Below are 14702 nucleotides of genomic sequence, written 5' to 3' on the forward strand. Positions count from 1 at the left end.
GAACCACGTTGGTTCAACAACATAGTTGATGACGTCACATAGGTGGTGAAGTAATACTGTCTTCTAATAAATCCGTTTAGATCGATTAAATGTCATATTATTGCTGTAAATAATGTACACCGCATCCAAAAACTATTTTTGTTATCGTATTTTTGCTCTCTATTATTTTATTTCACGATATTTAACTCATTCATAAGCAGGGGCGTTTTTACCATTTTGGGGGCCCTAAGCAAAGTCAAGACCTGAGGTCCCCCACACATGAATACTAACATTTGTTCTTTGAACTGCACAACAGTAATATTGAGTATATGTCATTAGTGAGACATATATAACCTGGATTTATTTGACTTTGAACAGCACACAAAATTGTTTACAGTTTGGTATAAGAATAAACATTCTTTTTTTTGGAATCTAATATTTGATATGTGCGCTTCAAATTTTGATAATTTAAACAAAATAGCATGAACCCAAATCAAGTAAATATTATAGAAATTAATTTTATTAAAGAACCCTCAAGATTTCAGTGCTTGCATTCTAGACTAGGTGAACACACATTCCACTTATTGTCAATGAAACATACAGTTTGCTTTTAACACTATATGGAGCCTGCGTCTCATTATCATATAATTTTCGCAGATGCATCTAATAACAGCAAAATTGAATTCACAATATCAGACAGCAGTATTTGTAAGACGCTTTAAAAATCACATGTTGACATTTCGCTGTGTCACTTTACTCCATAGCAGCCTAAACTTTTCTCCAGCATGACTTACTTTATTTGAAGGACTCCACATAAAGAATGTTTTTCCTGTAAATGTTAGCAACATGAAATGAACGGACGATTGCGCCTCTGGCTGAGCGTCACAGTGTGGGTAACTCACCCCCTAGTTTTAAAAGTTTTGATTGGTTTATCAACCGAGACAGACCTGTCTGTTATTAGGTGCATCCGGTGCAGCGCACGCAGGCCGATTGGCGCCAAAAGCAATCATCAAAGATTTAACCGCTTGTGGCCACTAGGGGGCCCCCAAGCTTGCGGGGCCCTACACATTTGCGTGGTTTGCATAGTGGTTAACACCGCTACTGTTCATAAGTTTCCTCCTGCGTAACTCCGCCCAGGGATTCCCCAGGGTCCTAGGTCCACTCTCATGTGCACTTTTAAAAAAACAACGCTGAATTTGCATATTTAGAATGCCGGATATAGAATGCACTACATGTTGCTTGCTTACCTGATTGCTTGCTACGTTGCTTGCTTACCATGCTCAAAAACATGATGTATGTAAGTCTACATGTAATAATAATAAGGAACTATGCTTCTAACCACAGTTCTAGACCTGTAGAACCACGCAACTTTGCGATGCTGTTTGCAATTGATCGTTGGAACGAGGGTTTCAGGACACACTTGAATCGTTGAACTATGCTGGAACGACGGAACTTGCGACCATAGTTGGCTAACAATGCTTTTGGGAAACGCACCCCTGATTGAGTTCTCCCGTGATGATCTGTCATGCGGAGGCCGGAGGAGCGATCAGTGGGGATTGGTGAGATCCATGAGCAGAATCAAACCTGTGGCCGCTTTCTGGAATGAAGCCAAGATCACTTATCTCAATTAGTTGTTTGATAGTGAGAGGTTGTCTCTGAGCCAAGAATATTACGTTTGATCAGATTTAGGACCTTGTAGGGTAAAAACCTATAAACACAATTCAATGTTGATGTTAAATAAGGTATCTTAGATTTGTCTGTTTCAAAGGTTGGGTCACTAAGAATGTTCATTTTGCACTCTTGTTCACTCCAGCAGTGGTATATTAAACATTTGTGATGATAAGTCACATAAGTGAATGTGTGTTGTAGGTGTGAGAAGGTGCGGCTCTATTGCTGCTGACACATATAACGTGTATGATAAAAACGATTCAGCCCACACAAAATGAGTCCTGACATAAGCAAATACTGTGAAAGTCTGCGGCCAGCTGGCGGCCCTTTCATCTGTGTAATGTGCACGCACCTCCACACATTAACATGCCCATTACATATGCATCATAATTTCTCCATAGGCAAGCATTCGTTTTGGCATTACAGCTCATGAACAAACACAAGTGCAGTTGCAGTTTCAGTGTATAGCAAAATTTGATTGAATCTTGGTATTCTGTAGCACACTAATTTATGGAACTTGTTTCATGTTTTCTTTGTGTGTATCTTCTGTTTCTCACAGGACCTCCGTTGCCTCCTCAGGACGTGCAGGTTCAGATGGGACAGACTCCTGGAGTCTTGCAGGTTCGCTGGAAGCCTCCTGCTCTTACAACTACCGGCACCTCCAATGGAGCCAATGTTATTGGCTATATAGTCTGCACTAAAGGTCAAAAGGTGAGGTGACGTTATATCTACTGTAACTAGGGATATGTCAATTTTGGCTGATAACGATAACTGATAATTCTCTAACGTTGGAAGCCAATAACCGATATATTGGCCGATATACTTTTTACATCTGCTTTTATTTTAAAACATTGACTGCAGAAAACAGGGTAACATTAAGTTAATTTTTTCTTGAAAGTCATGTTCCAAGCCTACTTTACACTAGTTAAAGATTCTGGTTGAACCCACCTGAATGGGTTCAACTCAAGGAAATGATTCATAATTTGTCGTTTTTAATATATTGGCCTGATTTTTACCGATGACATTAAAACTGACCATTTGTCGGCCAATACAGATATGACTGGTAATATACTGTGCATTCCTAACAGTAGTCATACAGAAAACAGTTTGGCATACAGAAAAAACAACCTGAACTTTTAATATGTCCGGTTTTTTCTTTTAGACAGCAATGAACAATTTACCAAAGTTTTACCAAAAAACTCTTAATTATTAAAACATAAATAGAGGCAAAACACAGGTCCAGGATCAGTTATTGGAGGGCAGACATGCTATGTCATATAGAACATATTGATGTGCTTTCTAGGTATCTGCAAGTATGAGGAATTCAATCATTTCATTTTGCTCACTGGCGCCATCTCATGAGCACTTTTGTGTTATATAATGACACATATAAGTCCTCTGGACATTCTTACTTAATACACATATTTGAACGTAATATTGGCCACTTATTGCTGAACTGCACTGTACAAAAATAACTGAGGTCAAGCAGTTATATCTTTTTTGACAAAATTATTTGGAATATTTTGGACAAAGAACAAAAAGATGGCAGGAAATGAAACATACATTGACTACAATTTTAGCTGATATTAATATTTTGTCGATCTCCTTATGTAGTAATATTGTGTAGCCATTCTCCTGGGTCTTGACTTAAGCCTTGTGCATATGTTGCGTGTTTTTTTTTTTTGCAAAGCCTACTTAATTTCCAACCATTGTTGCAATGTAAATTATTGTATTTTGTACATGGTATATAATAAAATAAAATGCAAAAACATTTTTTTGTTTTTTAAATAAAATAAAATAAAAGTGTAAAAATCGAATAAAATATAAAAATAATCAATATAAAAATAAAACTCAGTAGAGTTTGGAAATATGGAAATATTTTTGCCACGAAACATGTAGTTGAAAAAAAACTTTTTTGTGGAGCAGTATAAAAATCCTTGCAGGGCCTGCAGATGCATTTGTTCATGCTGTATTTGTTGTGTTTGCTTGTTGGTTTGTTTTCAGATAGCAGAGGTAATGTTCCCCACAGCGGATTTCGTTACGGTGGAACTGAACCGTATCCAGTGTCTGGAAGCACAGGAGGTCGTCGTGAGGACAATATCAGCACAAGGAGAGTCTCAGGACTCTCCCGCGGCCTCCATTCCACACACCGTCCTGGTGCCTCACCACCATTCACACCCGCACCTCCAGTCTCATCCTCCACCTCACCCCCAGCCTCATTCTCAGACACACCCACCCCCTTACCCGCAGGCCTACCCCCCAACCCACCCGCAGCCACACGTCCAACCTCACGGTGCCCCGCCACCCCAACCGCCACAACCCCCGCCTCACCCTCAACCCCCTCACCCTCAGCATCACATCCACCCCTCGCCCTCACAGTACCCCATGTCTAAACCCAAACTCCTACCAAGTGCCAGAGACCCCCATGCCAAAGAGCCAGAGATGGGCAGGCGACTGGGGCAGCCCTGGGAGCCACATCCTCGGGCACCGTCACCCTTACCGCACCGGGGGCACACGCTAGAGCCACCTCACATAGAAGGCCGACGCTCACCCTCTCCCCAGAGGATCTTGCCGCAACCTCAAGGAGCGCCCATATCTAACACAGTGGCTCGTGAAATGGCCCGCCAAGCGGCGCAGAGGAACCCTCCAAACAGCAGGGTGAGTACAGGGGAAACAGGGGTGTACCTTGATGACCATGTGTTATCAGTAGAGATGCACCGATACTAAATTTCTCCACCGAGTTATATTTACCGATTCTAAAGATTAAATATATATTTCTTAACTTTCTGAATGCTAATGTTCATGTAATGACTAATATTAATATTGAAACTCAAACTGGTGATGCTTCTTAACATTTTCTATATACAGAGCACAAATTCATAGCATTTTCCTGTCGTCTATTGATTGACAGGCTATATCGGCCCTGATCACTGGCTGTTTTTAAAACTATTGGCCGATATCCAGTAGTGTGAAAAATTGCTTTTATCATCCGATAGCGATTATTTACCGATATATTTGTGCATCTCTAGTTATTCGTTTTGAGCGGTTGTTATTGGGGAATAACAGACCTTGGAATGTCATGACTAGCCAATGAGAATCAAGTATTCTACAGTTGATTGATACATATTTTCAATTGATACATAATTTGAAAACTTTATTAGTAACTGTATTTGTTATATTAACTAACTAACTGACTAATAGACACATGTAGCAGAACAACATTTTTGTTTTTCTTACTGCATATCACAAATTTGCTGTAATCTTTAATGTTTTCATATAAAATGTTTAAAAGCACAGATAATTACTTTTAATGACCAGTACTGACGGCCGATGCCATTGATTGGCCAAAACATCGGTATATTTATTTTTATATGCTGTATGATAGTTGTGATGTGTTTCAGGTGGAGAGGAGGAACATCTTCAGTGAGAGGGGTAACGTCTTGCACTCATTAAACTCGGATGAAGAAGAGGACGGGTACGACTCCCCCCACACCAGGCGAAGAGGAGCTTCTGTGGATGAATTTCTCAGAGGCTCAGAGCTGGGCAGACACGTGAGTCTAAAGATGCTCTCAAATGCTCTTCTAGTTCTTCTAGTTCTTCATGTCCTCTCATACAGTCAGGGCCCGTGCTAGAATTCATGAGGACCAGGGCAAAATGAGAAGGTTACACCACAGCCTGTATACATCCAGCAGTATAAATTCAATTTAAAGGGATAGTTTATCCAAAAATGAAAATTCATCATTTACTCACCGTCAGGTTGTTCCAAACCTGTGTACATTTCTTTGTTATGCTGAACACAAAGGAAGATATTTGGAAGAATGTCAGTAACCAAACAGATTTCATCGCCCATTTACTGCCATAGTAGGGAAAATAAATACTATGGGAGTCAATGGGGGATGAGATCTGTTTCTGACATTCTCCCAAATATCTTCCTTTGTGTTCAGCAAAACAAAGAAATTTATTCAGGTTTGGCACAACCTGGGGGTGAGTAAATTATGAATTTTCATTTTTGGGTGAACTGTCTCTTTATTTTAATGATCTCCCTTGTCACAGGGCCTTTAGTGTTTTTTTTGTATGGTCCTATAGTGGATGTATGAAGTTGGTTTTCCGTAAGTTTAAGTTAATCACAACTATGTATACAGTTTCTAAATGCCTTCATAAATCTGAACAGTACAACTATAATGTGATATTTAAAAACCTAACAAACTTCACCTATTGTGCTTGTGATGTTCTCTTCTGTCTTTTTTTGACTGATTTCTTGTTTTAAGTCATGAATATCTCTCATTCTCTCAGCATCCTCACTACAGTCACAGTGAGGATTACTACACGGAGAGCAGTCGGGGCTCGGATCTGTCTGACATCATGGAGGAGGATGAGGAGGAGCTGTACTCAGAGATGCAGTTGGAAGAAGGACGACGACGCAGCATCAACTCGCACAACACGCTAAAGGTATGGAACAGACACCCTACGGGCCGCCGTCTGTCTTGGGCGTGGGCTGCAGGGCCGCAGGCTAGAGGCTGGGACAGACGCAGGGGGATGGAGTATGCCGTGGTCTGTAGGGGTCCTCGGAGGGGGTACTATTAGACGGTTGCCACTTCAACAGTGTAGAAACAAAAATCTAAGTTTTATCATTGTTTACTCAGCCTAATGTTGTTCCAAACCTGTATGAATTTCCTGGTTCTTGAGTTGATCTCTCTCGTGACATGGGGTTGAGTAAATGGGTGAGTATTTCTTAAAGTTAGGCTGGTTTTCAGAAGCAGCGGATGGTGTTAAAAATGGTCAAAAATTGGGATTTTAAGATGGGGGCTGTTTGACGTTCTGTTTAAAGTTTGAGCATCTGAAAGCTGAGCGTAGTTGCAGGATCTTAACGGGTCACCCCATCCTCAGTCTCTCCTGGGTCCTAAAGGCGGGTGGGTTTGCACTGCCGAACTTCGACATCAACCATTTAGCTAGCTTTGTATAAGCCTGTCTAATCATACAAAGCACAATACATCTGAATGGCTTAAAGTGCAAGCGCATTGCATGAGTCGAAGATCTGAAATGCTTTTATGCACTCCACTTGTTTCCAGTTTTAGATATTGTATCACTATACATTTACAGTATATCTAGTAGTATTAGATCTGGATTACTTGATGTTACATCTAGTAGATATGGTGCTTGTGTTTATACAGACAGGATCAAAGGATTATTAAACAGATCCTATATAAATACAGATTAATTGCATATGATAATCCTACATGTGCAGATATACGTTGTGAATTTGTTTGAGGTCTTCCATATGGATTATAATGTCTTTTTTATCATTATTGACAGGTTTTTATATTTGTGTATTGCATAAGCTTGTGTAAAATCAGTCGTGGGACAAACTGTATCATGAGCTAAAATGCACATATCATTCCAGGGGCATTTTGGGAATCTCATTTAAGTAACGTTTGCTTAAATGACACGATTATTCACTTTTGGTTTGTTTGTCTCATAGTTACACTTATGTTAAATTTTGCTTTGTTTTCTGTGTAATTTTCAATTTTGTAAATATGTGTCTCTTCACGACAAATGTTTATTATTGTTAAGAGTTGATTAAAAAATATATGACATCTAATACAGTATAATGCAGGGTTAAAAAACTGTACAGTATGAATATATGAGCAATAAATGGTATGTTGTATTTCAGTTTTTGTCATTTTTGTTTTTAATTATCTTTGGAGACCTGAGCGGCCATTGGAATTGTGGTATGATATATATTCTATAGATTACGTGCATCTGTTTTTGGGTATGTTTTAAATGTAGTGAACTATGCTCAAATTCAGCGTGATGTCAAGATACCTGTCAAAACTCCACTTTCAACGTTAAATGATATTATATAGCAGTGAAACAAAACTATTGAAAAACAACGATTACTATTTATAATGTGGCTTCTTAAAGGGAAAGTTCACCCAAAAATGAAAATTCTGTCATCATTTACTCAACCTCAAGTTGTTCCAAATCTGTATAAATTTCTTTGTTCTGCTGAACACAAAGGAAGATATTTAGAAGAATGTTAGCAATTTTCAGTTCTCGAGGACTACCATAGTAGGAAAAATTAAAATGGTTTCAAAGGCGCCGCAGAAATGTTTGCTTTCCTAAATTCTTTAAAGTATCTCATTTTGTGTTCAACAGAAAAAAATATATATACAATATATGGTAGTGAATGATGTCCCAAAACTGATTTTTTCCAAATATCTTTCTTTGTGTTCAACTGAACAAAGAAATGTATACAAGTTTGAAACAACCTGAGGGTGAGTAAATAAAGAATTTTGGGGTGAACTATCCCTTTAATGTAGCCATTATATCAAAAATAACAGTATTTTTTATTTCAGGATACTGGCCCAATAACTATGAATTAAATACAAAAATACAATAACTTTGTCACAATTTGCTTGGCAGACAAATCTCCATATTGTTTGTTTGTTTGTATTAACATTCACTTGTAGTGTGTAGATTCTTTCCATAGATTCCTTTGATCGCCGGTTATTGATTTATTTTTGTTCTGTTTGATGATTTCTCATAACAATTATTTTTTTGGATTGTGCTTTGCCCTGCACACTGTATGTGATACTTTCCAATTCCCATTTTCTGTACAGTTTGTGTTTCCTGACGTCTTCCTCCAACAGATTCCCTTCCGTTGCATGTCATGTCCATCACGGAATGAGACTGCATGCCCAAAATTCGGCCATGACCTCCGATAACTAATTCTGTCTTTATTTTGTCTTTCTTTTCCCATTTTGTTCTCTATTTGCACACTGTTTTATCTACTCTGCCTGTTCTAACACCATCAAACCAAAAACAATCCCGATTTTAACTGAAAAACCAAACCTTTGGCTCATCAATCACCCTCTCTGGCCTCCCAAAGGCATATTACAGGCGTCAGGACCTCACCGTGGAACGCGACAGTTGGGACCTCCAGCGTGAGGTGGTGCGGCAACGCTCCTTACGCTCCCACAAGCGGCTCCACAGCATCCCGGAGGTGGCAGAGGAGGATCCGGACACTGAGGTCATGGGTCAACGCCTGCGTTTCGAGGAAACTCGTCCAGGTACTCCATGCATGAGCCCCCGGCCCTATCACCAGGACTCTCGGCAGCCGAACCACCTGTCGTCCAGCAAGTGCGTCCGGAGGCTGCAAAGGCAACGCTCCTCTCCGCGTTACACCTCTATAGATGAGAGGGCTCCCAGAGGTCCGTGCTGGAGCAGCAGCAGTAGCAGACAAACCACCAAGAGCCCGGACAGCGGACTTGACTGCGGCAGCGAGGAGGAGGGCTCGCTCGGATACCGTGGGGGGTACCATTCGTACACGGGGGGCAGCCCGCTGCGGGTGGGCTCTGGCCCCAACATGCGGATCATCCACAGCGAGGGGCCGGTGGAGCGTCGCGCGCTGGCCGCCGGCAGGAAAAGGTCCCTCACTCGACAGTGCAGCATGGAGGAGGACTTCCTGGACGTCATTCCGGAGAGGAGGAGCATGCGGGAGTCGTACCATCATTACCACTATTATCCGCATCATCACCATCCTCACCGCAGATTCCAGAGCGAGGGCAGGCTGAGCGAGGTTGGCAGGACCTATCACAGGGACATTAGGGCCTACTCTGTTGCCAGGCTCAACAGGGCAATGGATGAACCCCTGGTGTGTGTCTCCTACCCCTCCTGTCATCATTCCGCTCTCCTCATCCACCTGCTGCTTTCTGTTCTCATTGACAAGCAATACAGCCATTCTTCTTTTCATGGTCTTCCACCCAGTCTCTTATTCGTTTGGTTGTAGTCTTTTGGTTCGTCTTTTCCGCTAGGTGTTGCTTATTGTTTTCATTTTTTAAAAATATTATTTTGGTGTTATTCTGATTGTTTTCTTTGGGGGGATGTGTTGCTATGCGATCGTTCTTGACTTTGATTTGTTTTAGACATGTGACTTTGTTTGATTCCTAGGTTGTCGAGTGAAAATTTTCAAACATGTGGTTTTATTTTGATTACCTAAAGGCCATTTCTGAGTGTTTCTTGTTTCTGTGGTGAGACATTTTTCGAATCAAATGACACTGTTGCTCACGTCATGGTCCATCAACTATATAAATAAACTATTTTACATACTATATGTACTTTAGAGCTTAAGGAGTGCAGGAATATCTCATTCAGCAAGGTTTTTGAACTACTATCAAGAATATAGACCACTTTGCAAGATGTAAACACTGGTCCAGAAACTTCTCTGGTTTCAATGATTTATTTACTTAATATTATTATTTTTTTAATCTTACATATATGATAAAATCTTACAGATATTTGTTTTACATGTTCTGTTGGTTGTACTTTGTTCAAACATATGTGTAGTGTTAAAAAGCTGAAACAGGAAGTTCTTCTGGACCAGCATTGTTTACGCTTTCCGAAGTGGTCCATAACCAAATATTCAATATTGGTTGGCACCAAATGAGAATGTACAAATTAATTATTGAAAAACGATTTGTGTTAACCATATTTAGAATATTGGAGGTGATATGTGGTTGTTATGGCCTAACTATATGGACATCTGTACCCAAAATGTAAATTCTGTTGTCATTTACTCACCAACTTGACTGTAACTTTTTCTTTTGCGGATCACAAAAACAGTAAAAGAGGTCTAAAGCTCTCAGTCACTAACCGTCTGCATAACATTTTGTGTTCCATGAAAGAAAGGACATCATGCTAATTTCAAACAACAAATGATGACAGAATTTGCATTATTACATTCATTAATAAGTCTATGCACTGTTGTCTTTTAGAAAGCTTTCCAAAACATTCCCAGAGGTTCACAAACTGATACGGAGCAGAACAAAAACCAAAATGGTCTTTAGCTAAGCATCTGATTTCTGCCAAAACCCTGCTCATGTTGTTGTCAGAGTTTGTTTACGTTCTGATTGTTTATGTTAAATGTTTTGCCGGGTTCATCCTCCTTGTTTTGATTCTCACCTGGGACTAGAATCTTGAGAAAGTACCAAACTTATTCATTTTTTGGGTTGAATGGAATCCGATTTTATAGGATATATCCATTTATGTAGAAACCACATGTTTAATTAACATTTCAATGTTTGCTCTTGAAGATTTTAGGGAACTCTCCCTCAACAGGACACTAGGATCGACTGGACCATCGTGGCCGTAGGATGAATCACAGCTGCCCGCCCCCTCAGAGACGACCGATCAACGTTCCTTCCATTGGTTAGTGCGGTCACATGATGCTTGGGATCTACCTGCCTTCCTCAGCCTGAGTCACACCTAATGTCTTTTCTCGATCCCCCCTCTCCCTAATTCTTTCCGAAATACGGTGACAGTTCTGGTGTCAGTAGGCCCTGAAGTCTCTTAAAGAAGTGTTTGTTGGATCTGAGGTGTTTATATCACTTCAGATTCGCATACTGATTTAACTGCATTAATAGGACTGTTACAGGCCACACCATCACCTATAAAATCATCATTATTTTAATCATTGCTGTTTTCCTCTGAAGCAACCATAAACCATGTCAGCTGGCTTTCAATGCTGTTCTAAGATCAACATGCCATTGTTTTGTTATAAGAATGGCATTCCTGATCCTAAAACGTTTCTAGACAGCGTTTGCAAATGTCATAATCCACAACTAGGGGGGTGTAGCTGGAATACTAAAAATGATTGGTGTTTCCATAGAGATCACCGTGGAGAATAACAGTGAGGGGAGTGAGGGGAACCTCTCACCTAAGGACGATGTTTACTATGGCAGTGTAGCCCGCGGCAGGAAAGGGCCCCCACAGCAAGCAGAACACCGATATGGTATGTGGCGAGGGCCTCCATGGGAAAAAATGATGAACAATATCAAAACAATTGAGCTAAAATATCAGATTATTGAAGGTGTATTTTGATTACAAGAAACAGGAAAGCAGAACAGAAGCTGCCCAACGTGGTATAGACAGAGCAGTCATTTATTGAGCTACAGTGGCCCCAAAATAATATCTGAAGCTTTAAATGACAAAACATGAGATGTTTTAGACAATAATGTTTTAAAATGAAAGTATTTGTGAAGATCTGCTTGTCAGACATTTGTATAGCGTGACCCTACATAGGAGAAAATAGTCCCCAAATGTACCCAAGGTTGTCACTGGGGCGGTAACCTCTAAAACTGTCTTATTATTTACAATTTAGGGACAGATGTGTATACATTTGGTACCAATATGTACCTCTGGGGTGCTAATATGTAACTTTGAAGAACAAATATAAACTTTTTACATACTGCACATTTGCATATGAAGAGTTTATTTGCAAACACAGATAACGCTGTTTCAAAAAAAAGTTTTTTATTGTGTTTTTTAGTTATGATTACTTAATTAAAACAACTCAACTGCAGTTTGGCTGATATTACTTGGAATGTTCAATAAAAACATGATTGAAAATAAGTAAATGAAGTTATCTGTTTTTGCAAATGAACTCTTCATATACACAATTATAAAATATTTTGCCTAATTTTAGTAATCCTTTCAAATGCGAATAACATGAATAATGAGTGTACAGCAGCACTTTCATCTTACTATATTTAACTATTCAGTGTGTAGAGGAATTCCACAGATATACTTTTTGGGGCCGCTATATTTTCAGTTCAACCTTCTACTTTAGGTGATTACGGTGTGCCGTAAACCAATAAATGTTTGTGTATTGATACAATTATCTAAAGCACTTTCGTTTCATATTTGTTTATTTATTTGTATACTTTATTTTCTAGTTTTTTAGTCTTGTTTTAGTTTCAGATAATGAGCACTAGGAATAAGAGTTTCAGTTCCATTCACTGTGTGCTCATTGTGTGGCCTAAAAACACCAGACAGTGTTTGTGATGACACCCCCCAAATTGCTTTCCTTGTTGTTTCCCCCATCATTGCTGAACATGAATTAGCATGGATGTTGTCAGTGTATCAGTACACCTCATAAGCCTCTTCTTAAAGATCTGAAGCGCTGCTTGTGAATGTTCCACACATGTTCATCTCAGTTGTAGGGCTCAGTTTTGACAGCTTCACTTCCAGTTTACTGGGATGGTCCACTATTTACATCATCTTATTCTGGAAAATTATGTAACCTTACTTTCCCCATTGGTATTACAGTAGAGTCACAGTGTTATTGTTTCAATAAACTCTTTACAAGATCAAGATTTAATTTGATCTTAGCTTTTCGAACATGAAATGCATAGAAACTAGTCAAGTAAATACAAACCTGAAACATATATTATTTATATTTTACAAAACAAAAGAAATGAGGGTCAGTCATTTTTGTCCATTGTTGTTCTTTTTAAAAAATATGTTAAAAATAAAAGGCCAGTATATAAAAATGGCAAAATAAAACTCCAAAAGAAAGATCATGTTTAGGATATATTTTTCAGCATTTTTCAATATTTTCTCTGTTTCTAAAATAGTTTTTTTTCTCTGAGCTGGTGTGATTATAAAAGAAATGAAATGTTGACTGTCCATATGTAAGTCACTGCTTGATTTGATTTGTAGTGGATCATTTCAGTAAGCTTGTAAGTTGCTGCATGTCTGTCTTAGGTCTGTGTGTTTTACCAGTAAAACTGTGTTTATCTCTGTTTTTTTATGCATGACAACTTTTAAATATGAGCTTGCTGGTGGTTTTACTGAACAGAGAAAATGACATTTCATGGTATGATCATCATATAAAATGGTGTGACATATTCATTAGGTATGATTATCATTTTAATCAGTTTATTATGTACTGTATTTTGTATTTTAACAAAGTCGTGCTGCAATGTCATTTTTGCAAATTGAATCCACTAGTCAAGAGTGGACTGATGCTTCTGAGGGCATGTAAATAATTTTTTTTAATGATTTTTATTTAAAAACGTAGACAGAAAGACTACAGCATGGCTGGGTTTGGATCTGTCATTTGGGTTCTGTGTGTAGCAGAACTTTCTCCTCTTTGCAGATGGTTATGGAGGCCGAGAACGGAGGTCTCCAGACTATTATGAGTCAGAGCGAGAAGACCTGCCACGATTATTTGTGGCCATGTTTGACTACGACCCCCTGTCCATGTCTCCCAACCCTGATGCTGCTGTGGAGGAGCTCCCGTTTAAAGAGGGCCAGATCATAAAGGTTGGAAGTCAACAGTGTGTTTGTCCTCACTTAATATCAGCATTTTGAAGTGTTGCTTATACTTCATTTCAAGTATTTGGTTTAGTTCATAAATCCATTTGAGTTTTGTTTAGCTGGCAACTTGTTTAAAAGTGCATTTACATGGTCCTGCTGTGTTGTGCAGGTATTTGGAGAAAAGGACACGGATGGATTCTACCGGGCGGAGGTCTGTGGCCGCAGGGGGCTCATCCCCTGTAACATGGTCTCAGAGATCCACACGGACGACGATGAAATGATTGACCAGCTGCTCAAACAGGGATTTCTGCCTCTCAACACCCCCATTGAGAAAATAGGTATGAACTTCTTTCATTCTACAAAGTCCCTCGTGCTGGCCTCTTGCCATCTCAGCCTACTGTACTTCATTTCCCCTCATCTATAATCTTTCATCAACTCCCTCTACTCCTGTAAGGGAGAGTATTTCTTTTGAATACAGTCTGTGCATTGCTTGCCTTTATTCTTTCCTCGCGCTCTCTTTCATTCTCTACTTACTCTTTTCTTTTCAAGTGAACTGTAATAGGTTCAGTGATGGCCGTTCAATTAACCGCAGGTCCCGGAAATCCAAGAGAGGTTTGTACCTCTTCAGAGTTTCTGTATCAGTTTCATTCAGTCCTTTTTTTTCTGGTTTTCATTGAAGTGCCTTTTTTATCGCTCACCTCTGAACTTTCCTTTGGCTCTTGAATGACACTTCAATTGTGAGCATGACTTGTACGTCACCCACGACACTTCAAACAAATGGAAAAATGTACTTGGGATTTACACTGTGACCCAAAAGTGTTATTTGTTTGTGTCTTTTACTAACTTTTACTAATATTTACACATTATATGATCAGCATCTTTGAGTAAAATATGTGCTCCTGTTACTTTAATAACAGCATGCGCTGGCATGGACTCCATACGTTTTACACTTTTTT

At 39.4% G+C, this 14702-nt stretch overlaps 1 protein-coding gene across 4 annotated transcripts in view; it reads left to right on the top strand.

The window, feature by feature from the left end:
* The window catches only part of rimbp2b (RIMS binding protein 2b), a 74139-nt gene extending 60439 nt beyond the window's left edge, over positions 1–13700 (top strand). The window contains exons 14-20 of one of the 4 annotated variants that reach the window (XM_057356243.1): positions 2207–2358; positions 3652–4305; positions 5049–5198; positions 5941–6096; positions 8537–9301; positions 10740–10854; positions 13586–13700. In XM_057356243.1, the coding sequence (XP_057212226.1) occupies positions 2207–2358; positions 3652–4305; positions 5049–5198; positions 5941–6096; positions 8537–9301; positions 10740–10772 (1910 nt within the window). In that variant the 3' untranslated portion in view covers positions 10773–10854; positions 13586–13700. Of the gene's footprint in view, positions 1–2206; positions 2359–3651; positions 4306–5048; positions 5199–5940; positions 6097–8536; positions 9302–10739; positions 10855–11314; positions 11429–13585 lie in introns of those variants that run through there. The other 3 variants (XM_057356245.1, XM_057356244.1, XM_057356246.1) reach the window with 3 other exon arrangements.
* The last annotated feature ends 1002 nt before the right edge of the window (positions 13701–14702 follow it).

The sequence above is a fragment of the Triplophysa rosa genome, linkage group LG17 (genome assembly GCF_024868665.1).
Source record: "Triplophysa rosa linkage group LG17, Trosa_1v2, whole genome shotgun sequence".
Taxonomy (NCBI): Eukaryota; Metazoa; Chordata; class Actinopteri; order Cypriniformes; family Nemacheilidae; genus Triplophysa; species Triplophysa rosa.